At 38.7% G+C, this 25,207-nt stretch overlaps 1 protein-coding gene across 1 annotated transcript in view; it reads right to left on the minus strand.

Moving 5' to 3' along the window:
* Nucleotides 1-25,207, minus strand: part of KCNH5 (potassium voltage-gated channel subfamily H member 5) — a gene marked incomplete at both ends in the record, with an annotated part of 310,475 nt that overhangs the window by 210,647 nt on the left and 74,621 nt on the right. Inside the window, one exon of the mRNA XM_080809433.1 lies at nucleotides 9,270-9,696. Coding sequence (XP_080665559.1) covers nucleotides 9,270-9,696 — 427 coding nt within the window. The remainder of the gene's footprint in view (nucleotides 1-9,269; nucleotides 9,697-25,207) is intronic.

Consider the following 25,207-nt stretch of genomic DNA (forward strand, 5'->3'; position numbering starts at 1 on the left):
GTAATATACATGAAAAGCCCTAAAAATTGTGACATCTCTTCCTTTTCATTATTAACCGCATTCCAATAAACAGCCCAATTCTATGAACAGAGGCATAACTGCACTAACAGAATCTTAGATATATAAAATGTTGGCACTGAAAGATACCTTAAAACCCATTTATATCAACTCCTGCATTAAACAGTTGAAAAAACTAAAACCCAGAGATTCAAAGACTCTCCAAGGTTACATAGTCCTTAGCTCTCAACTTATTCCATATTCTTCCAGTCTCGGGGTCTCACCATTTTTCATTTATTTCCTTTTTCTATGAAGAGAGTTGAAAGCAATGCCTATAATCCCAGCTCAGCTTTTATCTGAACTCCACAGAGAATGCTAAATTAGATCATCAACTGGAGAATAGGATACATGGCATCGGTCTCCCCTGCATGCTATTGAGTGACCAGTATGTAACTAAGTGCTCCCTGGTGGCTTAACCACCCACATGGAGATCTGAATTTCTCCTCATACACAAGCCACTGGCAGATGGTCCTGCTATACTTCTAAATGTGCTAAACTCTTTGCTGCTGCATTATAAACCGTATCAGTCAATTACACAAAGATCTTAGACTGTTTGAGCTATCATCAATTACATCCTATTTGAAAACTGCAGATTAGCATTGCTAGGACTACCTGCCTGTCTACCAATTAAATCTCAGCAGTTTTCACATTTATAGTTTTTAGTTTTGCTTTGTTTTACTTTTAAAGACTTAACTGCATGGAATCCCACCAGGACAGATTCTGATTGCCTTATATACCACATGAATCAGGCTGCCTCAACCTAGCAACCAAGCAGGCAACAATGGAAAGACCAAAAAGAAAAAAGCACTTTTAAATAAAACGAGTACCCAAAGTCTAGTCTTACAGTCCTTTGAAATATGCTATCTAAAATATGCTGTCTACATGATTACTAATGTATTTAGCAGTGTATTAAAATAAAACAAAGCAAGAGAACAAAACAGAGGGAGAAAGAAATTTAGGGTTAGACACAAATTACTTACAGCAAAAAGTTATTCATGCCTTATATATTTTTTTAATTATAATGACAGATGCCAGTATATAGATTTTTATAATGGTTGGGTTAAAGTAAAATACAATTTATGTGATCATTTAGTAATGAAGAAGAAACTAAGTAATTACTTCCTTGATAAATCTTTAGAAGAGGATTCATAAAAATACATTAAGACAAAGGGATAATCATATCAGAAAAATTCCATTCTCATATTGCTTTGTTTTATAGCCATCAAAACAAACCATCAGTGCACTAAGATGTTTTCCGAATAGAAGCAAAATTAGTCAGTCTGCTAATCTTTGGGGGAAAAAAAACTATTAGGGGTAAAATAAGATTATATAAATGAAATGGATTAGAAAACATTTCATGAAGGTATCATGAAGTATTTGCTCTGCAAATAAGTAAAGAGATTAACCACATCTTGATCTAAAAAAAAAAAAAAAAGTGTGTTATTTTCCACAACTGTTGCAGAACTAAATACAAAAATATCTTTTCACAAATGTCATTTGGAAGTGAATTCCATGAACATCAGCAGGGTCACTGGGTTCATTCGTGAATGGACAAATGCTAATGAGAGAGGGCGTACTATCCTGAGATAGTATAATGGCTGCTACCAAAGCCATGGAGTTCTACTCAAGGCATAGAGCATTCCCAAATTGAGAAGAGACAGACTGGAGATAAAGAATGCATGGTGGTAGACATACGTTGAGAAGATCCATTTCTACAATCTGAGCAGGAAGAGTCTCCACCTTGAACAAATGATGGACAAAGGATTTAAGTCCAAGAAATCCCCAGGTAGCAGATAAAAGAACTATCCTGGGATCCTGCTGACATAGAAAGGTTCAAGAGGGAACATAAGGTGACTGGGACTGAAGGGAGACCACAGTCATAGGTTCTGTCTGAAGATTTGTCTGACAGAAGCAAGGAGAACCTTGAAACTGTGTTCCTGGACAGAGTCCACATGCAATTCAGCATCAGGGGTGAAAGGACCTCAAGGTCAGAGAGGAAAGGCTACTGGAGAAAGAAGAGGGCTCAGAAAGGACCTAGGAACTGAAATTATTGCCATTAATATTTCTCAATTTTGCTAGAAGGCGTGAAAACTTTAGAGGACTTCCTCCAGAAAAATAGGCTATCATTTTACAAGTAGTGATTATTTTTCTCCACAGAATATAGGCATTTTCCTCTACAGAATATAGGCAGTTGGTTTTTCCATCAACCTTTTGATAAAACATTTTTCTCAGTTACTAGGTTATAAGATTGTAAGTGGTACTTCTCAAACACCACTCAATTCTTCTGAATATCTAGACTGACTAGGATCTTAGCACAACTAAAAACATGAAGCTTTCTGTTTTCTATTTCCCTCTTCCTTTACCCTCCTTACACAGACACACACATACGCGCATGCGCACGCACACTCACATGCACACACAGGCATACAGACTTATATGCTAAATCTGTAGCTCCATCTATGGCTGATAACACATACTGGGTTCTGGGAACAGAAATTGTTTGTTTTGTTTGTTTTCTTTGTAGGGAGAAAAGTGACACTAAAATTACAAACAGCTGCAATAGGCACATTTGGTTGGTATTTTAGCATGTGTGTCTAATACATTCTGGAATTGCAAAACGTTACTGTAACACTTCATGGGTCTTGACAGTTTTCTATCAACTTCTTGGGTTGCTGCAAAGGAAACATGCCATTAAATTACTAAAGGACTCAGACTAAGAAGGAAATTAAAAAGGCATCTCCCTGGAACACTCCTGGCAATAGAAACTGGACTTGAGGCATAAAAAGAAAAACAAAGTCAACAGGCAAAAGAAATGTCAGAAACCAGTTTAAAAACAGAAAACTAATGCTCAGGTGTTAAAAGAATATAGCAGAAACTCAGAAAAGGACCAAGTTTAAGACCAGTTCTTCATCTTGAAATCAAGGTAGGAACTAAATAAAGATAAAAGAAGGAGAAAGACATTTAGATATATCAATAGAATTGGCCACACATGAAGTAGAGAAAGGACAGAACCAATATGAACCAAATGAAGTTTTGAAAATTCAACTCAATCTACATGAAAATTTTCAATGCAGGTAGATTCAGAAGGTGGAGAGTAAAAAGTGGTGGGAGAAAGGGTTGTTGGTGCTTTCACTAACTAGCCTCTTGGAACTTATCATCAGGGGCTTAGAAACTTAGAGTTGGAGCAATCCAGTGATAGGAGCCACTCCATTCCCAGAGGGAGACATAGGTGAACTCAGGGCTTTCACAAAGGAATCAGAGACAAAACCGAAGCGTGCACATTTTCCTGGCATGTATCTTCATCAGAGACCTAACTGGAGTGGGTTCAAGAACAGGAAACTCTCATTATAACCATCAAGGCCATCTTCAGTTTCATTCATTCATACAACAAACTGAGATTGAGTATGGCATTAAAAACTGTTCAGAATGCATTCCTGGAAAACTATAAACTCCCAAAATTGAACCAGGAAGAAATTGACAACTTGAATAGACCGATATCTAGTAACGTGATTGAAGCAGTGATCAAAAACCTCCCAAAAAACAAGAGCCCAGGAACTGACGGATTCCCTGGGGAATTCTACCAAACTTTCAAAGAAGAAATAACACCTATTCTCCTGAAGCTGTTTCAAAAAATTGAAGCCGAAGGAAAACTTCCAGACTCTTTTTATGAAGCCAGCATTACCCTGATCCCCAAACCAGGTAAAGACCCTACCAAAAAGGAGAATTTCAGACCAATATCACTGACGAATATGGATGCTAAGATTCTCAACAAGATCCTAGCAAACAGGATCCAACAGCACATTAAAAAGATTATCCACCATGACCAGGTGGGATTCATCCCTGGGTTACAAGGGTGGTTCAACATTTGCAAATCAATCAATGTGATAGAACAAATCAGTAAGAGAAGAGAGAAGAACCACATGGTCCTCTCAATTGATGCAGAAAAAGCACTTGACAAAATCCAGCATCCGTTCCTGATTAAAACGCTTCAAAGTATAGGGATAGAGGGAACATTCCTGAACCTCATAAAATCTATCTATGAAAGACCCACAGCAAATATCATCCTCAATGGGAAAAAACTGGCAGCCTTCCCACTGAGATCAGGAACACGACAAGGATGCCTACTCTCACCACTCTTGTTCAACATAGTATTAGAAGTCCTAGCAACAGCAATCAGACAACAAAGAGAAATAAAAGGTATCCAAATTGGCGAGGAAGAAGTCAAACTCTCTCTCTTCGCAGATGACATGATTCTTTATATGGAAAACTCAAAAGACTCCACCCCCAAACTACTAGAACTCATACAACAATTCAGTAACGTGGCAGGATACAAAGTCAATGTACAGAAATCAGTGGCTTTCTTATATACTAACAATGAAAATACAGAAAGGGAAATTAGAGAATCGATTCCATTTACTATAGCACCAAGAAACATAAGATACCTGGGAATAAACCTAACCAAAGAGGTAAAGGATCTGTACTCGAGGAACTACAGAACACTCATGAAAGAAATCGAAGAAGACACAAAAAGATGGAAGACCATTCCATGCTCTTGGATGGGAAGAATAAACATTGTTAAAATGTCTATACTGCCTAGAGCAATCTATACTTTGAATGCCATTCCAATCAAAATTCCACCGGTATTTTTCAAAGAGCTGGAACAAATAATCCTAAAATTTGTATGGAATCAGAAGAGACCCCGAATTGCTAAGGAAATGCTGAAAAACAAAAATAAAATTGGCGGCATCACGTTACCTGATTTCAAGCTTTACTACAAAGCTGTGAATACCAAGACAGCATGGTACTGGCATAAAAACAGACACATAGACCAGTGGAACAGAGTAGAGAGCCCAGATATGGACCCTCAACTCTATGGTCAAATAATCTTCAACAAAACAGGAAAAAATATCCAGTGGAAAAAAGACAATCTCTTCAATAAATGGTGCTGGGAAAACTGGCCAGCTATATGTAGAAGAATGAAACTCGACCATTCTCTTACACCGTACACAAAGATAAACGCGAAATGGATAAAAGACCTCAACGTGAGACAGGAATCCATCAGAATCCTAGAGGAGAACATAAGCAGTAACCTCTTCGATATCAGCCACAGCAACTTCTTTCAGGATATGTCTCCAAAGGCAAAGGAAACAAAAGCGAAAAGGAACTTTTGGGACTTCATCAAGATAAAAAACTTCTGCACAACAAAGGAAACAGTCAACAAAACAAAGAGGCAACCCGCGGAATGGGAGAAGATATTTGCAAATGACAGTACAGACAAAAGGTTGATATCCAGGATCTATAAAGAACTCCTCAAACTCAACACACACAAAACAGATAATCATATCAAAAAATGGGCAGAAGATATGAACAGACACTTCTCCAATGAAGACATACAAATGGCTAACAGACACATGAAAAAATGTTCATCATCACTAGCCATCGGGGAGATTCAAATTAAAACCACATTGAGATACCACCTTACACCACTTAGAATGGCCAAAATTAGCAAGACAGGAAACAACATGTGTTGGAGAGGATGTGGAGAAAGGGGAACCCTCTTACACTGTTGGTGGGAATGCAAGTTGGGGCAGCAACTTTGGAAAACAGTGTGGAGATTTCTCAAGAAATTAAAAATAGAGCTTCCCTATGACCCGGCAATTGCACTACTGGGTATTTACCCCAAAGATACAGATGGAGTGAAAAGAAGGGCCATCTGTACCCCAATGTTTATAGCAGCAATGGCCACGGTCACCAAACTGTGGAAAGAACCAAGATGCCCTTCAACGGATGAATGGATAAGGAAGATGTGGTCCATATACACTATAGAGTATTATGCCTCCATCAGAAAGGATGAATACCCAACTTTTGTAGCAACATGAACGGGACTGGAAGAGATTATGCTGAGTGAAATAAGTCAAGCAGAGAGAGTCAATTATCATATGGTTTCACTTATTTGTGGAGCATAACAAATAACATGGAGGACATGGGGAGATGGAGAGGAGAAGGGAGTTGAGGGAAACTGGAAGGGGAGGTGAACCATGAGAGACTATGGACTCTGAAAAACAACCTGAGGGTTTTGAAGGGGCGGGGGGTGGGAGGTTGGGGGAACCAGGTGGTGGGTATTAGGGAGGGCACGTATTGCATGGAGCACTGGGTGTGGTGCAAAAACAATGAATACTGTTACGCTGAAAAGAAATAAAAGAAAATAATTTTTTAAAAAAACTGTTCAGAAGCTGAGTATACAGAAGCAAAAAATAGGCAAACACACTACTTTCATGGAACTGGGCAACAGCCAGACCATGAAGATTTAGAAGGGTAGGGAATCTAGATTTTATATTATGTGCAATGGAAACATTGGAGGGCTTCAAGCAAAGGAATGGTGTGATCTTATTTACCTTAAAAGGGCTACTCTAGATAAACCATGACAGACTGTGGACTCTGAGAATCAAACTGAGGGTTTTCGAGGGGAGGTGGGGTGGGGGGTTGGGTGAGCCTGGTGGTGGGTGTTAAGGAGGGCACTTATTGCATGGAGCACTGGGTATGGTGCATAAACAATGAATGCTGGCACACCGAAAATAAATAAAATAAAATAAAACAAAATTTAAAAAGGGGGCTACTCTCACTTTCTCTGACTTTTTTCACTTAGCATACTACTCTTTAGCTCCATCCATCACTTCTGGGTAGAGACTATAGGACAAGAGTAAAAACAGAAGGAACATATGGGAGATTATAGTAAATGTCCTGACCAGTGATGGTGACTTGGTCTTGAGTGGTAAGCTATGGAAGCGGAGAGAAATAATCAAATGTATTCTGAAGGTAAAGGCAGTAAGACTTGCTATGAAAAGATGTAATAAATGAGAAAAACAGCAATGTAAGATGATTCCTAGGTTTGGGGCCTAAGAAACAAAGTGAACAGTGCTAACCTTCAACTCTATATAGATTTTATTTTCCCATTATCCTACTGTTTAAAAATCTTGAGAAAAAAGAAAGAAAAATCTAACTATGCTAGTCTATCCACTCTACAGAATAGTTTGGCAACTTCTTTTAAAAACTAAACATACATTTATTGTGTGTCTCAACAATCCATTTCCTGGATATTTATCCCAGAGAACAGAGAACTTACATCCAAAAAAAAAAAAAAAATTGTCCACAAATCTTCATGGCGGCTTTCTTTGTAATGGCAAAAACTGGAAACAATCAAAATGGCTTTCAATAGATGAACAGCTAAACAGTGATATATCCAAACCATGAAATACTACTCAGCAATAAAAAGGAATAAACTGTTGATACACTCAACAACTTAAGATGGCTTGCAAGGGCTTATACTGAAAGTCAAAAGCCAATTTGAAAAGGTCACATTTTGTATGACTCCATTTGCATAACATTCTCAAAATCAACACTATATAGATGAAGAGCAAAACAGTAGTTGCCAAGGCTTAAGGATGCTTTGGGGGAAGGGATGGGTATGACTATAAAGGAGGAATACGAGGAAGGAAGGTTTTTGTGGTGATGGAACAATCCCGTATCTTGATTTCAGTGGTAGTTAGAGCAATCGACACATGATAAAACAACACAGAACTACACACATATATTGTATTAGTGTCAATGTCGATCACATGCTGGATTGATTATACAGGATGTAACTATTGGAAGAAACTAGGTAAAGGGCACAAAGGCCTTCTCTACACTATCTTTGCTGCCTCCAGTGAATCAATAATCGCTTCCAAATATTTTTTTTAAACTCTAACTAAGCTCAAGTATAAGGCAAAATGCATTATATAAATACTAAAAGCAGTAATAGTAATAAATATCACATCTGACACAATGTCGTCTTCTGAATTTATAACACACCCATACATTTTACCACGTTGGGTGTGTAGACAGCAGTTTAATTAGTCATCAGGTTCTCTTTGTATGTAGGAACATATTTCCTCCTAAAAGCCTCTGAAGCAGAGGCACTTGGCATTCTCAGTCTACCTCTTTACCTCTAAACAGCAAGTAGAACCCATGCATTCTTGTTCCTGCACCTGCACGAAGGAATGCAGAGAGATGGAAGCCAAACTGCCAATACTGGTGCTCCAATAGCTATCAAAAACCCTCAACTCCGAAAATGTGAAAACTGCCTTACATTGACCCAAGATATTGACATTTCATGGGCCACCTGACACTCCCGAACTCCTAACATCTTCCCCATCAGTGTCAAAATGTAAACCTCTGTAATGTGGAATCTCAGAAAGGACAGCTGAATCCACAAACCAAAGACCATGACCCAGAGGCTTAACAGGTCCTAATAACACTAGTCATACCTCTAGCACGATGATCTTGTGGTTACTCTGGAGGTCAGAACTAGGCCTTGATAAATCATCTCAGTCAACTTGAAGGGGTAAATGATGGTGAAGTTTCCCTCAAAGTCTTCTTTTAAAACAGCTTCTCTGATATGTATATCCTAACATAGGAGATCCTAATGTTTTGATCTTCTAACATAATCCAACCTCAGTCAGAATGGACAACACATGTTATTTCACTCCTTTAGAGAACATTCTACTCCCTTGAACAACATCTAGACATTGAGTACTCAGGTATGCCTGGTAAATAGTGGAAACTTTTATCATTGCCCAATGAGCTTGTATTTACTAATCTTTTCATTCTCTCAAAGGGGCATATACTCAACCTAGAGTGTTTGTAATGAAGACCATATTTATAAAACTTCTTCTGAGTCTTAATTGTAAAAGCCAACATTAAACTATCCTGAGATTAACACTAGTCAAGAATTCAGTTACTAACTAAAGTAGTTTCTAAACTACGCATCTCTCATCATATCCCGTCTGCTTTTTCGGAATTTAATACACTGCCAACAAAACCTATAGGATGTGCCAGATGCTGCCTTTCTAGATGCTGATCTCCCTGGGAAAGAGCTCTGCCAGATAGAATGCTGTGAACAGAATTAAATCAAAGAGTTCCCATCCTGATTTTTGTATCACTCCAACCACACTGTTTTTCATGTGTTAATATATTCTAAAAAAGTAAAATATATTATTTTGCATTTTTATTTTCTAAGGCTGAATAAAATATTAAACCAATGCAAGTAATATGGATTAAATGCCTTTCTGAAGACAAAGCAGTTTCATTTTAATCCTGTTAGAGAATGGAGTCTGGAAAACTGCCCACAACAATAATTTTTTAATTTTAAAAAGAAAAAACAAGATACTTACAGCCAACCATCATCATGGCCACTGAAAACATCTTCTCCACATCTGTGGTAGGAGCTATGTTTCCAAATCCTATAGTTGTAAGGCTTGTCATGGTAAAGTAGAGTGAGGACACGTACAGAGAATCCTTGCTGGGTCCTCCTTCCCATATCCCTGCACTGGTGTTGTATCGATAAGGAGTCCCAATGCTCAAGGCCAGCTGGTAGAGCCAACTGTCTATTTGGATGGTGTTTGTCACTTCATCGATGACCTCATAGTCCCCAATGCTATACCATATGCAGGCCAGCCAGTGGGCAACCAGTCCAAACACACATACCAGGAGCACGAGGACTGCTGCTCCATACTCCAGGTAATGGTCCAATTTCCTAGCCACACGGCCCAGTCGCAAGAGACGCACCACTTTTAAAGAACTGAAGAGACTGCTGATTCCCTAAAGAAAAGAAAAGAAATGACATGACCCTTTCAGAAAAGAAAAGGCTAGGAAACAATTCAATGGTTTACCTTCATGAACCTGATTGCCCATCTATATGCTAAGAACATACATATAATACAGCTCTGATTTTAAGTCAACAAAAATGCTGAAATGGTAAAGAAACTTTTTTTTTAAAAGCAGATTTTTCCCACCAAGTAATAAGCTATTTCTGAATTATTAAATAAGACAACTTTTCATTAGCTAAGGGAGATCCAATCTGTCTTCATAAGCGAAGTATAAATAGCACAGAGGAAAAACCAAAGGAGAAAATTACTCAAATGCAATATATACAGAGTATAGAAATAGGATGATGAAACTAGGCCTTTTATTATGTCTGCCTATAAAACTTATCCTCTACTCGAAAACATTTATTTTTATTTCTCACTTTATAATAACCATGAGCACCAAACTTCTGAGAAAGGAATCCCAATCTTACTGGTAAGCAAACAGGAAATGCTTCTAGGCATGTGGGGAGAATGAGCAAGTGCCATTGTTGTTTCCACTACCTCTTACCATGACTACTCACAGTCATGCTAAGCACTAAATTTGCAGAGTCCTGAAAAAGTTAAGAGGTGAACGTAGAATGGGTACATAATCTACAAAACCCTATCATCCCCTAACAATAGTCATAGAAAAGAATACTGTAAGCGAACAGCAGCAAGGTAATTCATATTTCGCTGAGAAGCTTAAATCCAATACAACATTATCCAAATGGAATACAGCCTACACTTTCTTCAAACACTGGAAGTCCCGTAGTCATTTTTTTTGGTGGGGAAGCATATAATAAGCCATGTGGGGAAAGAGGATAAATTCATTCTTGATGCAGGGAGGGGAGACAGAGCTGTGATCAGGAAGCCTCTCATCAGACCATCACTTCCAAACCTCATGAGGTCTATGACTCCGTTATTGCCAGTTCTTTCTCCCAGGGGGAGACAAGGAGTCTAGCATAACTCACTCTGAGCTTCCTTACAACCAACACAGAGGAATTGGTTGGTGTAATGGGACAGATGTGACATTAGTAAGACTCTAATTTTGGCATCAAAAGGTTTTTGATAGTTAAGGTGAAACGGTTAAGAATTCATTTGGTTGGGATGCCAGGGTGGCTCAGTTGGTTAAGCGTTTGCCTTCAGCTCCGGTCATGATCCCAGGGTCCTGGGATCAAGTCCCACTTCAGGCTCACTGCTTAGCAGGGGAACTGCTCCTCCCTCTGCCTACTGCTCCCCCTGCTTGTGTTCTCTCTCTCTGACAAATAAATAAAATCTTCTAAAAAAATGCATTTGGTTATATTATACTCCATAGGGTAGCATATGACTGAGATATTTCAAAATAAATATTTGAAAGAGAGAGAACAAAGAGAAGTAGAAACAAGAGAACTTGTGGAAACGAAAGTAGCAGGAACATCTTGACAGTTTTCTGTCTCAGGCTCAATACCTTAGGTCTGGCTCTATTTCAGTTCCTATCCTCAAATGCTGTGGCATCAATGCAGCCTTAAATTCTCATTTTGCTTGAACACTTGAGGGGAGAAAACAGATACTGAACTTTAAGCGGTTAAAAAAAAGTAGAATTATGAAAATTCAGAAGATGAACTGGCAGAATTCAGTGACACGAGATCTTGAAAGGTATGCAGATTCAAGACAACTTGGAAGCTTTCAGAAATGGAACCTTGTAATCACGAACAACAAAGACAAAAATAAGCATTTATTAAGCACTTCTATAGGCCAACCTCTGAGTTAGGCTCTTGGGGCACTAAAATAAATATGCCTCATTTCTGCTCTAAAGAAACCTGTAGTCCAAATGCATGACAAACTCAAACAGAACTAAATTAAAAAATAAACCTGTGGATGTTGTTGTCTAGTTAGCTTGAAATTTCAAAGGGACTATGAGACTTCTGATAAAGCACTGCACAGAAGGGGCACCTGGGTGCTTCAGTTGGTTCGGTATCTGATTCTTGATTTCAGGTCACGATCTCAGGGTCATGAGATCAAGCCCCATGTTGAGCCCTACACTGGGGTCCATGCTGTGTGTGAGGCCTGTTTAAGAGTCGCTGTCTCCCTCTCCCTCTGCTCCTCCCTGACTCTCCCTCTCTTTCTCTCTTAACACATACACACAGACACACACACACAAAAACTGCACAGAAGAGTCATTTCTACCTGAATTTTCTTTTCCTCTAAAAACAAAGAGAAGAAAAAAACAGAGGAAATCTTTATTCTCATTCAAACTAAAAAACAGTCACCACTCTCAACCAGAATGCAGAGAATCAGGACCTACTAGAATTAGGTCCAAATGCTGGGAGGACATGCTCCCCTGATCTCTGACACAGGCCGAGCTCTTCAAAAGTAGCTGGTCCACCCTGAAAGTTACCTGCTCAGGACCCCGCTTAATCAAAAAGCACCATTCTTATGGCAATGTCCAACACTACTTCAACATTACAAAATATTTTGTAAGCACTATAAACTCTGCCACAGGTTCTGTGAACCACTCCCTCCTGGGTTTTACCAACTCTCCAACTAACATCTCTCTCAAAATCGTTTTCTAGGGAGACCCCTCTCCATGCTTCTGTGATGTGTTAGGGTTCTCATCATGATTATCCTCAGCCCATATGCCTGATTCAACGACTTCTGTACATGGAATTCACCAGTCTACTTCGTAGCACAAAACCGTCTCCTGACTTACTGATACAGAAGCCAAACACCCACTATATATCTCTGTTTAAATATCTCGCAGGTGTTCAAAATGTAACTGGTCCCAAAGGGAATCCCTTGCTCCTACTGAATGAGTTCTCTATCCCCTGCTCTTGTGAGTGACATCGTTACCTGCCCCAACCCCCAGATGTAGGGCTGAGCCTCCTCCCACATCCAGCTGACTATCAAGTGTTATCAAAGGATGTAAGTAAAGTGCTCAAAATACATCTACTTAATAAATCTCTCAAAAATTTTCCTTCTTTCCTATTCCCAAGGCCTTGTTCTGATCATGACTTCATGTTTTTACTGACTTGTGTAGCAGGAAAAGCCTCTCCATCAGCCACCTGAGCTCTCTTCCTACTTCCTTTAATTCACAGATCACACTACACAGGCTACGAGTCTGATGCATATTTAAATCATATCTATTTATTACTGTGGCTCTCCAATCTTTACCATTACCTCATACCTATAGGGTTAAGTATTAACTCCTCACCATGACATGCAAAGCCCTTCAGAATCTATCGTCTGCCTATCTGGTCAGCATCTCTCCCACCAATTCCTCCTCCTGCCTTCAATGTTCCAGCCACACTCAGCTACGCGTAGTTCCCAGACGCCCATCTGTCTCACGTCATGTTACTAGTTGCTCCTTCTTCTTTAAGGGTCTGTCCCTCCCACTCTCTTGGTGGCTAGCATCTTAATTGCAGTATATGACAAACACTGTCTCCTCTGTGTGCATTTCCTCGACATCTCCACCGTCTCCCACCATCTTCATTGACATACCTTCATCTCCCCCACCGTGAGAGTTAAGAGTTCTTCCTTTATGTGATCATATACTCTTTGCATATTTCTATCACAACAAGTACCATAAAACACCTTATTACAAATCTAGCTTGCATGCATGACATTTTAGGAAACTCTAGACCCCTTGAAGAATATATCTAGTGTCAATTACAAAGCTCTGTCGATGGTAATATGCTCAGCAGTCAATACATTCAATGAATGTATGAAAAGACTTACACAACACAAGCAAATGTGGATGGAGTAAATTTAGGGAGGGATAATTAATAATAGACACGAAGTGATTTAACAGTAAATTACAGGCAACAAAACAGGCAATGTAACTTTGAGTTACATTAATAAAGACATGGCAAGGAGTAGGAAAAAGAAATTCTCCTCAATCTCTAATGACCACCACAAGTGTAGGAGATACATAATATATATTCAGCAGAGGACTGCCAAAAACAAAAAGAACTCAGAAGAATACCATATTGGGAAATATGAAAGGAAATGGAAAAAAGGAGACTGGGCATTATAATTGTGTTCAAATACACAGGACCCTGATGAGGGTTAAGCTCATTCTGCATAATCCTCAGGAGGTAACCTGAATCATAGTTGGAGCTACAGGGATAGAAAGACACAATAAAGATTTTCTCAAGCCTGTACCACACACTTCCATGCAATAAACCAACCAGAAAGCAAGATCAATCGTTGCTACTTAGAAAAGACAATCACAATAATATTGAACAGTTACTACAGCCCAGCTACTGTTCTAACTGCCTTATATGCATTAACTAATTTAATCTCCAACACAATCTGACGTGGTAGGTATCATTATTAAAAAATAGCCTAGGGGCATCTGGGTGGTTCAGTCAGTTAAGCAGCTTACTTTTGGTTTTGGCTCAGGTCATGATCTCAGGGTCAGGAGATTGAGCCCCCAGGTCGGGCTCCAGGCTCAGCGGGGAGTCTGCTTGGGATTCTCTCTCTCCCTCTGCCCCCCCACCCCCCAACTTGTATGTTTGCATGTACCCTCTCTAAATAAATAAATAAATCTTTTTAAATTTTTAATTAAAAAAAAAAAAAAAACATAGCCCAGAAAGGTTAAGTAATTTGACTAAGTTCACATGGCTATTAAGAGAGGCTGAGATTCAAATATAGGCAGTCTGGCTCCAGACTCCCTGCTTCTAAGCACCTCACTATCTGACCTCAGTCTGAAACTCTGTATTATACCAGAGCACAATGTGTAATTTAAGTACATTAGTACCTGCAATACTAGCTTATATGTGGCCATTCTCTACATGACTGAATAAAGGAGATGAAACACCTTGCCACCATCTTCTCCCCACCCAGGCACAGCCGTGGCCCACTGCAGGGGTATGTGGAGGCCCTAGAACTCTGTAGAACTCTGCAACTCTCTAATATGGACAAACTCACTGCATCCCCACAACAGCAGGATTCCTATATCTATTGCTCATATGAGGACACCAAAGCTCAGACGTAGTGAATGACTTGTCCAAAGTCGGAGAGCTAGGAATGAATGGAAGCATCACTCAGACCTAGTCCCTCAGATTCTTAGTGCATTTCACACAACCACCAATGGCTGTGCAGTCTTCCTGTCCTTATCCCCAACAATCCATGCCATATTCATCTTTCTAATACATAGTACCCTCCAGGGACTCATCATAGGTATCACATTAACCCATTAACCACAGTACCCAGTGTAGGCCTTCAAGGTTCCCAGGCCCACCTCCATCGGCACTGCCAAGATGTTTCCCACCGGGCCTCTGCATAGCAATAGTGCTCAGGTCAAACCAAACTCCTGCTTGCTCCCAAAAACAACCCCAAAATTTCACCTTTGAATCTGTCCAGAGTGTTCCCTTCAACTACTTATAAAATCACAAACTGTTAATCAAAGTGAATAATACGCAAATAGGCAAGTCTGCTTTATTTGGAAAGTTGTTTTAACCTTCTCTTTCTCCACTGTTTTGTATCAAAGGGAATTTAACGCAATCATTATAACCAAAACTCAAAGTGAAATGACTTGCTTTTAAAATGTGATAGAATAATAACCACGCTTCAACAAAGCAGGAATGGATATCCAATGGAAAAAAAGACCCAAAGAAACTGATGAAATACTGAAAACTTGAAATAACGTAAATGTCCTTCTCCAGTGTAAGCGGTAAATACATACCCCCACATTCACTCAATGGAATGCTACTCAAAAATAAATAAGAACAGACTATCTATATATAACAATAAGAATGAATCTAAAAAGAATCAATCATGTTGAGCAAAACAGACCAGATACAAAAGATTATATACTATATGATTTCCTATATAAAAAGTATAAAAATAGGTAGAACTCTTCTATGGAATTAGAAGTCAAGACAGTGGATCCCTTTATCAGGGGAGTAGTAGTGACTACGAGGGGCATGAGGAGAATCGTGGGGTTCTGGAAACATTCTGTTTCTAAATAGGACTAGTGATTACTAGGTGTGCTCACTTTGTGAAAACTCTTTGAGTGCCACACTTAAAATTGTCATTTTAAGTATGTTATGTTCTGGAAAACCCAGCAGTCACTGCTGTGTTGTTAACATGTCATCACAGTACATTATTCAGATTAAGGATTTCTTCTGCATCACAAGATTTTTTTGAGGAGGGGGAGTCATATTCAATATTGTATTCAAATTAGAGGCTTTCCTTATTTATGACTCACTCTCACCTTTAGATTGGGTCACAAGTGTATTTAATTCCTTGTTAAATTTGAATTTCATGCATAGAGTAATACCAGACACTTCTGGAGGCCGATCCTCAAAAAGCGCCCTCCTTCTGAACTACCACCTTTTTTTTTTTTTAATTTTTTTTTAAAGAATTTATTTATTTATTTGGCAGAGAGAGATCACAAGCAGACAGAGAGAGAGAGGAGGAAGCAGGCTCCCTGCTGAGCAGAGAGCTCGATGCGGGGCTCGATCCCAGGACCCTGAGATCATGACCTGAGCCGAAGGCAGAGGCTTAACCCACTGAGCCACCCAGGTGCCCCTGAACTACCACCTTTTTGATAACAACATCTTGATTCTGTACTTTCTACCAGCTCTATCTGCTCACTCATTGTCTGCTTCATTTCACTGCACACTTTCCAGTACTCCTGTGCCCTCCTCTGAAGCCCACCAGTTTTCTGCCTCCATCCCCACCTCTGAGCTCTTAGCATACAAATCCCTGGGGTCCCACAGGTGGAAGAGAATATCAAACACATGAAATGTAAAAGAGAATACAGCAAGGCTAATGGAGAACCTTCAGTCATCAGCCTTCTACCTTTCCAGCTAATTTCCTTACTTGACAAGACCCTCAGGCCACAGGAGCACAACAAACAATATCCAGGAGACATCTCTGAGTTCTCAGCTCCTGCTATTTTTAATGGATTCCCACATTAAAGAGATGTAGGATGCTATTAGCATAAAAACAATGTATTTCAAAGATAAAGCCATTTAAAACACAAATCGATGCTCTCATTGCATCATCACTAATGACAGTAGGCAAATGGCTGAGCTAATATTTTCTCCTACTTTCTTCCCTTCTTGCTCTATAAAGAGAAAAGGGATGATCCAAGAACTTTCTTATCCAAGGATACATGACAAATAAGTGGGAGTGACAGCAGAAACATGGCTTTGTTACACCCAGTGCACAGTGTTTCACCTACATCTTGCATTCCCACACACAGGATGTTGTGGTAGATTGTTTGCAAGGAGGAAAAAAGAAGACTGCCATTACTTTCCTTCCTGTATCCACATCCTTTGGCAATGTGACTTTGCAACTCCTACCTTCAAGAGATGAGATCTATTTCCCCAACCCTTGAGTCTGAGCTGGCCTTAGGACTTGCTTTGGCCAACAGCACGTGGCATAAGTGACACTGTGCCAGTTCTAAGCCTAGACCTCAAGAAGGATAGCACCTCTACTCACGGTCTTGGAAGCCAGACTACTGGCTATGTGAAGAAGACCTATAAGGCTTTCGAATAATGAGAAACCAAAGCAGCAGCCCTCTGAGTCATCCATTTGAGCCATCTCAGATCTGTCAGCTACCAAGCAACTCAGCAATCTACCACAAATGCATGGGTAAACATAGTTGAGATAAGTTACACCTAGCCCAAGTTAGCAGAACCACTTAATGGAGTCAAAGACTTGTGAGTTTTAAAGAAATGGTCGTTGTTACTATCCACAAAGTTCTGGAGTAGTTTGTGATGCAGGGAGAAAGCTAACTGATACAAATGTGGGGAAAACACATATGTTTTATGTACGTAGAATTTCAGACTTGGTATGACTTAACACTGGGGACAACGTATATACCTACTAGATATAAAGGTCCCATTTTAACAAGATTATCCAATATAGGTAAGATATGGATATGTAAAATAAAGTTTAATATACAAAAGCTAGATATTATTTACCTTTTATATTGGGAAATGTGTTACTATTTTGCTTTGAATAGCTTCATGCCAATGACTATTCCATGAAAATAGAGAACTCAAAGTTATTACTTCACATATTTCCTAAACATTTTTCAAATCCAACCTCACCTAAAATTTTCCCATCCTCTAGGTAACTTTACTACCCATGTAGATGAGACTTCCAATACCCTGGCTTCACAGTTTCTTTACCAATTCCTCTCCAATAATCTTTCTGCTTTTCCTCAGACACCCAATCACATGGTCATAATCTGAATTTGTCATATCCTAAACGTTTTTCCAGCTCTGAAGTCTTGAACTCAACCACCCAGTTATATGACCATTTCGTCTTCTCTGTTGAGCTAACTGGTCCAATTACAGCTGCAATAATAGTTCAACCTTATTGAAACTCCAGTCCACCAAAAGACCTACTTTTTATCAGTCTGTCAACTCTCTCCATTCTCCACTCTCTTCTTTATGCAGCCGCATAATGGCAATAACACTATACACGCTTACACCCTGAATTCCTTAACATCTCTGTCTCTTCATTATAACTTCTATCAAAATCCAAATCCTAGCTCAATTATCAGCTTTCTTCATGCCTGTGTTAACTGTCAAGAAAGTCATAATCTTAAACATAGAACAGGGAAGATTGGTTCCACTATAAACTCATTCTCATTAATCTCAAACCATCTTACAACTACCCAATAGTTTTACTGCTTTTCTTATGAATTAATGCCCTCACTATTTTTCCAACTTTCTCTACTCTGCTCAAAATCCTGACCATTCCCCTCTTCAACTACATTCTTCCCATAGACATTTAAACGTCTCATGTGTCTCTCACTGAAAGATGATAGATAGATAGATAGATAGATAGATAGAGTTTGCAAGAAACTTGCAAGAAACTTGCAAGAGACTGCACCCTCCCATTCCAGACCATGTCCCTGGTCCTCCTTTAATATCTGAGCAAATGTCAGCATTAGCCATTTGATTAAGCAAGCCAGAAACCGAGAAGTATTCTTGTCACCCCTCTGACATCTCTGACCCCAATGTATCTTAAAATCCTATTCATTTTAGCTCCTAAATATCTCTCAGATTTATCCATTTCTCCCCATCTCCACTGTCACCACCTAAGACCATGCTACTAGCATCTGTATCTTGGATCTACAGATGTTTCTTAATAAGTTTCAAGTCATTTATTTGACCCCAACCAATGTGCTCTAAACACTGTACGAGTTACCTTTCAAAATCACCCCCAGTTTAAAATTACATGATGGCTTCCCATTGTTCTAAAATCTGTTTTGGTTTACACAGACCTGCATGGTGTGGCCCCTGTATACCACTCTAACCTCATCCTTCAACACTCTTAAGCTCACTCTTCATCAACCTTCAGCTTCTGGATATGCCTTGCTCCCTCAAACACAGGGTTTATGCACTTGCTAAACTTTCATGCCCTCTGTCCTTAGCTTAGCTACATCTATTCATACTTCAGATCTCAGTTCAATCATTGCTTCTTCAGGGAAACTTTCCTGGCCAGGCTACATCAGGTCATTTCATTATATAATCTCAAAGGACCATGTACATTCTCTTCATGACATTTGCTGTTTGTGACTGTATATGTTTTGCTCATCCTCTTATTCCTCACATGTTATTTAACACTCTCTTGCATGTAGTGCCAAATATGTACTGAATGAATACATTATTTAAAGAATAAACTAACCACTACATAAATCTTTCATAATTTCTGACTCCTCCACCATTGATATTATAATTAATAATTAATAGCTATTCCATCTTCATGGATAGCACCATATAAGGTAACTCGGTAAAAACCAACAAAACAATAATAAGTTTCATTTGATAAGTGCTGGGTTCTTACTCTAGAGAGATTATGTACATGAATGACTACATAGTGCATTTCCATTTTCTTTTGCAGAACACAATTTAAAAACAAAGAAAATTACAAAGTACATTTGTTATTGGAACCTCTAACCCAGATAACCAATTCCATTGTCTCTTTATCCAAAACTCACATCTCCAACTTCTTCTACCAAGACATCCATGAGGAAATAATCCTAATTACTCCATGCATTAGTTAGTATGCTTTAGAGAAGGATCTCAACTTTGATAATTTGTACATACCATCTGTTTTAGCCAATTTATATTCTTATCAGAACACTGAGATAGATGATAGACAGATGAATAGACAGACAGATGAAGAGCAGATCTCTATCTTCAGTAACATCCATAATGTACTTTTTTAAGTGCCTCTTATTTTGGGAAAGATTTTCCCTTTACTATCCATTGGGTCCACAATAAATACAAAGCATGACCAAAATACATACCCTAAAATGAGGTATATTGCCCAAAGCTTCAAATTTTGAACTTCAAATGTTCAAAATTTGAACATTTTGAACATTATGATACATGTACAAGGAAACTAAATTGGGGGATGCTTTAAATCCTTCAGTAACTTGTTGTTGCCTTTACAATAATCCAAATGCCTTAATGCAACCTGCCTTACCTCTACACTCTCACCTTGTGCATCTCTGTCTTCTTCCTCTATACTCCAGTCATAGAAAACTTTATTCTATTCTTCAAAATGTAATATTCTCTCATTTGTGGGTTTTTAAACATGATGTTTAAAACACTCCCCTGAACCTACCAAACACCCCTTCTGCCTGGCTAACTGCTACTTATCTTTCAGATCTGTCCCCTCTCCAGAGACTTCCCTTAACTATCCCGTCCTCAAATAGATTAAGACCCTTGTTTTACAGTATAAATGCTTGGTCCAAGAAGTGCTGAGGGAATAATGGAGAGTGAGAGTTGAAGCAGAGAAAGGCTGAAGTGGCCATGATGGACCATATGCTGGTGAAAGTTAAGAAGATTCAGAAATGAGAGCCACGAGACAAGCAAAGGAGAAGACAAGGTAAGAATTCCATCAGGAAAGAAAAGACAGGAAAGGATATCAACAGGACTAAGTGAATCATACTAACAGTGGAACACTCAGATCTACAAATTCTGGAAAAATAGAAGAGCCGAGTGAACAGTCATGGCCTCCAAAATTATTTTCTAAGTGGCCCTTTTCCAACAACTAGAATGATAATATGCAACAATATGGTGTTAAGGCTATAATAAAAAGTTAAAGCAATCTCAAAGCAAGGCTGTGAGACACGCAAAGAAGGTAGTCAAAGGGTAGCTCCCCTTTGGTAAGCTTTTCCCTCCCTACCTAACTCTTCCACCAAGCACTCACTTCCAGGCTTGGCTGTGTTTTGGGCCAAGGTTTCTACAGCTCTCATGGTCCAAGACCATCCATTAGTTCCTAAGATCCCTTTTCTTTTCCAAAATTCTGAAAAATGTCTGTCTTTATATTACATCTCCCATCATTTCAGGTTACTTGAGTGTCTTTTCTTTGCAATAAGAACAACAAAATCTTAACCTAACAGCTACATTTAGCCCAGTACATGCTTTCTTACATGGCTCAACTCCTGATCATCCTAGTCATTACCTATCTCTTATTGCCCTGTATTATTTCTATGTAGAGAGCATCTGAAATTTTATATATACATGTGAAATTTTCCGTATATGTTTACTGTTTTTCCCCACCAGAATAAAAACTCTGACAAAGACAGCCTTAACACAGCCTGATTAAACTTTAGACAGGCTTTTTCCTTGACTCTAGGCCCCTGACCTCCCTTTTCTTAGAACATTTACTTTAGAAAGCTTCCAATTATAAAATCTTCCTCTGCCCCTTTGAGATATAAATCTTCTCCCAGACTCTCGTCAGTTGTACAAGCCAGGAATGTCTTTCTCAAGGACTTGGGAGCCATCCCTTTGAAACTTATCAAGAACAATAGCACCCCTATCTCTCAGTGGAGATTAGGAGCCTAACTTTGATGACACCAATTAGCAAACACAGTGGTTTAACCACATTGACTAACTTCTTCACCTTCTGTTTCAGCAGAGTTTTTAATCTCCCTCCCCTATTGCAGTAGTCTTAAACAAAACCTTTCTTCCCATTCTTAACAAGTGTTCAGTGCGATTTCTCTTTGACAGTTCCAAGAAAGTAAGGAGGATTTGTGTGCTTCTTCACTGCTGAGATTCCCAATATTTATAATAAAGCAGTAGCTCAATATATACCTGTTGAATGAATGGATGAATGAAGCCACATAGGCATTTTTTTTCTTGCATTTAAAGGATGACCTTGAGAGAGAAATAAATCCCTCTTGAGCTATTCCTTTATATCTCTGAATGTACTACCACATCTCAAAATTCAATCTATGTACATGGCTTATTAATCACACTAAAGAAATTATCAGTCCTGGTGACATAGCTTTATTGCATGTACTGACAGGCTTCTGCATATGGAAATTTTATTCCCTAAATATGAATACTTTCTTTGCCAATAAAGGTAAAACTGTTAAATATATGTGCTACTATTAAATGTTTGTTAGATTTTAATCTTTTTTTTAATTTCTTTTCAGTGTTCCAGAATTCATTGTTTATGCACCACACCCAGTGCTCCATGCAATACGTGCCCTCTGTAATACCTGAATACAAGCAATCAAATGATTGTAAAATTCTAGCACAGTTGAGTTAAAAATTCTGCTAGCCTAATGATTTGTAATCATCACAAAATAACAACTGCACAGCCTCCTATCACCTAGGCCTCTTCACTTACTATGACTAAAACAATTACAACATCTGCAAAAGCTCAAATAAAACTTTTGAGTTTGGCCATTCATAATGCAGTATGAGCTTATGTATAAATGTGAATGTTACTGAAGGTAGCTGATTTTGACCGACACAATGACATAAGCACAAACAAATCACAGTGAAAACTGGCATCTTCTGGAAAAATGCACACCAGACATTTGATTATAAAGTCCGTATTTGTATCTGCAATGCTGACCAAGTGAACATTCAGACTCACAAGACTGCCATAAACTGAACTCAGACTCAGAAGGATACAGGGCAGAAATCACTGGTTACCAGTAAGGCAGCAGAAGGCATCCTCTTCTGCAAGACTTGACCTCATAGCTATCTATGTAGCTGTCCACAGAGTTATGTTAGTTGTGCCCTTCTCCCAAGGGGGCAACTCAAAAGTAAGCAGATGAGACTCAATTGGCAAGTACTAGGACCATCCTGACTTAAAGACTGACACTGTGCAACCTCACACTCAGAGTGCCTGAACACTCAGAACTGAAACCATACCCTACTGTTTATGTTAACATGACTTTGTGCTAGTCCTGTCTTCCTTAGCATGACTTAATTTTTCCAGGATTCTCCTGCCCAGGCAAATGGTTTAATTTTTCATCATAGGAACTTCCCAAAGACCCAGTAACTCTTCAGCAGGAAGCATAAACAGTTTGTGCCCTAATATTCTTTGAATTTTTTGCCTCAAAGTCCTCACCTTGCTGTTTCCACCAATCCTGAACTATTGTATCATGATCCTTGAAATTCACCCAATCCTAACTTTTCACTTGGAGAAGTAATAAAGGATGCTAAATAGGGTGGCCATCTATATACTTTCCTCTGAGTGTATGGGTGAAAGTCAAGTGTGGGTAAACCACCAATCTAATCCTCAGTAAAAATATAAATGGTTTTTTATTGTTCTTAGAATCACTAACATTGTTAAGGTGTTTTCTCAAGCAGAAAAGAACTGGGAGGTATAAAGAACTTAAAACTGTAGCTAAAGTTTTTGAAAGCAGGCACTAAAAAACCTATGTCTGAACAGAAGGTAGAATCACCCCCAAGACAATACATGAAGATTTCATCACAATTAAAGTCTCATGCTCTTCAGAGCAAGGAAAGTTATCAGGATAAAGAGGGGCATTGAATAATGATAAAATGGTCAAATCTCCAAAAGGTAATAGCCTTAATGTGAATGCACCTAACAAGAATATCAGAATAATGTGAAGGAAAAAGCTAGCAGAACTACTAGGAGAAATAGATAAATCTACTGTCATAGTTGAAGACTTCCGTGCCTCTCTATCAGAAATGGTCACATCTAGCAGACAGAAAATCAGTAAGAACACAGTAGAACTCAACAGCACCATGAATCAACTGGACATAATTGACATTGATCAACTATTTCATATGAAAACAGCAAAGAAAACACATTCTTCTCAAGCTCACATAAAACATTACTAAGATAGAACACATTCTGGCCCAACACACACCTTAACAAATTTAAAAGAACAGAGGTCATAGAGTGTTTGCTTTTAGATCACAATGGAATTAAGCTAGAAATCAACAACAGAGAGAAAATCTCAAAATACTTGGAGACTAAACAACATACTTCTAAACAAAAATGGGTCAAATAAGAAATATCAAGAAAATTTTTTTAAGTTTTTGAACTAAATAAAAATGAAAATACGATGTATCAAAATTTGTGGGATGAAGTGAAAGTAGTGCTTAGAGGGAAATTTATAGCTTTGAATGCAAATATTAGGAAAGAATAAAGATCAAAAATCAATAATGTGAACTTCCACCTTAGCAAACTGAAAAAAAAAGAAGAGAAAATTAAGTACAAAGCAAGCAAGAAGAAAAGACATAATGAAAATTAGAACAAAAAAAAAATCAATGAAATTGAAAATAAGAAATCATAGAGAAAAGTCAACAAAACCAAAAGCCTATTCTTTAGAAAGATAGATAAAATTAAGTTTCTAGCCACACTTAATAAGAAAAAAAAAATAGAGAAGACACAAATTACTAATATGAGAAGTAAAAGAGAGAACATCACTACATAGACATTAAGAGAATAGTAACAATAATAGTAATAGAGGGGAGCATGGGTGGCTCAGGCAGTTAAGCAGCCGGCTCCCAGTTTTGGCTCAGGTCATGATCTCAGGTCCTGGGACAGAGCCCCACATTGGACTCTGGGCTCCATGATCATCAGGGAGTCTTGAGGATTTCTTTCCCTCTCCCTCTATCTTCCTCCTCCTCTCTCCCTCTCTCTTTTTCTTCCTCTCTCTCTCTCTTAAATAAATTTTTTAAAAATAGTAATAAAATACTATGAATAATTCTAGAAGATATGGACCAATTCCTTGAAAGATGTAATCTGCCCAAACTCACACAAGAAAAAATAGACTATTTGAAAAGAACTATATCCATCCATTAAACAAATCAATTCTGTAATAACCTTCCAAAATCACCCCAGGCCCAGATGAGTTCATGGGTGAATTCTACCAAATATCTCAGGAAGAAATACACCAATTTCTACAATCTTTTCCAGAGGTAGAAGTAGATATGATACTTCCTAACTCATCTTTTGGAATCCAGAATTACCCTACTACCAAAATCAGAGAAAGACATTATGAGAAAAGAAAACTACAGACCAATATTTCTTATGAACATAGATGCAAAAATCCTCAAAAAAAAAAATTGCAGGGGTGCCTGGGTGGCTCAGTGGGTTAAACCTCTGCCTTCAGCTCAGGTCATGATCCCAGGGTCCTGGGATCGAGCCCCGCATCGGGCTCTCTGCTCAGCAGGGAGCCTGCTTCCCCTCTCTCTCTCTGCCTGCCTCTCTGTCTACTTGTGATCTCTCTCTGTGTGTCTAGTAAATAAATA

The sequence above is a fragment of the Martes martes genome, assembly GCF_963455335.1.
Source record: "Martes martes genome assembly, chromosome: 7".
Classification (NCBI taxonomy): Eukaryota; Metazoa; Chordata; class Mammalia; order Carnivora; family Mustelidae; genus Martes; species Martes martes.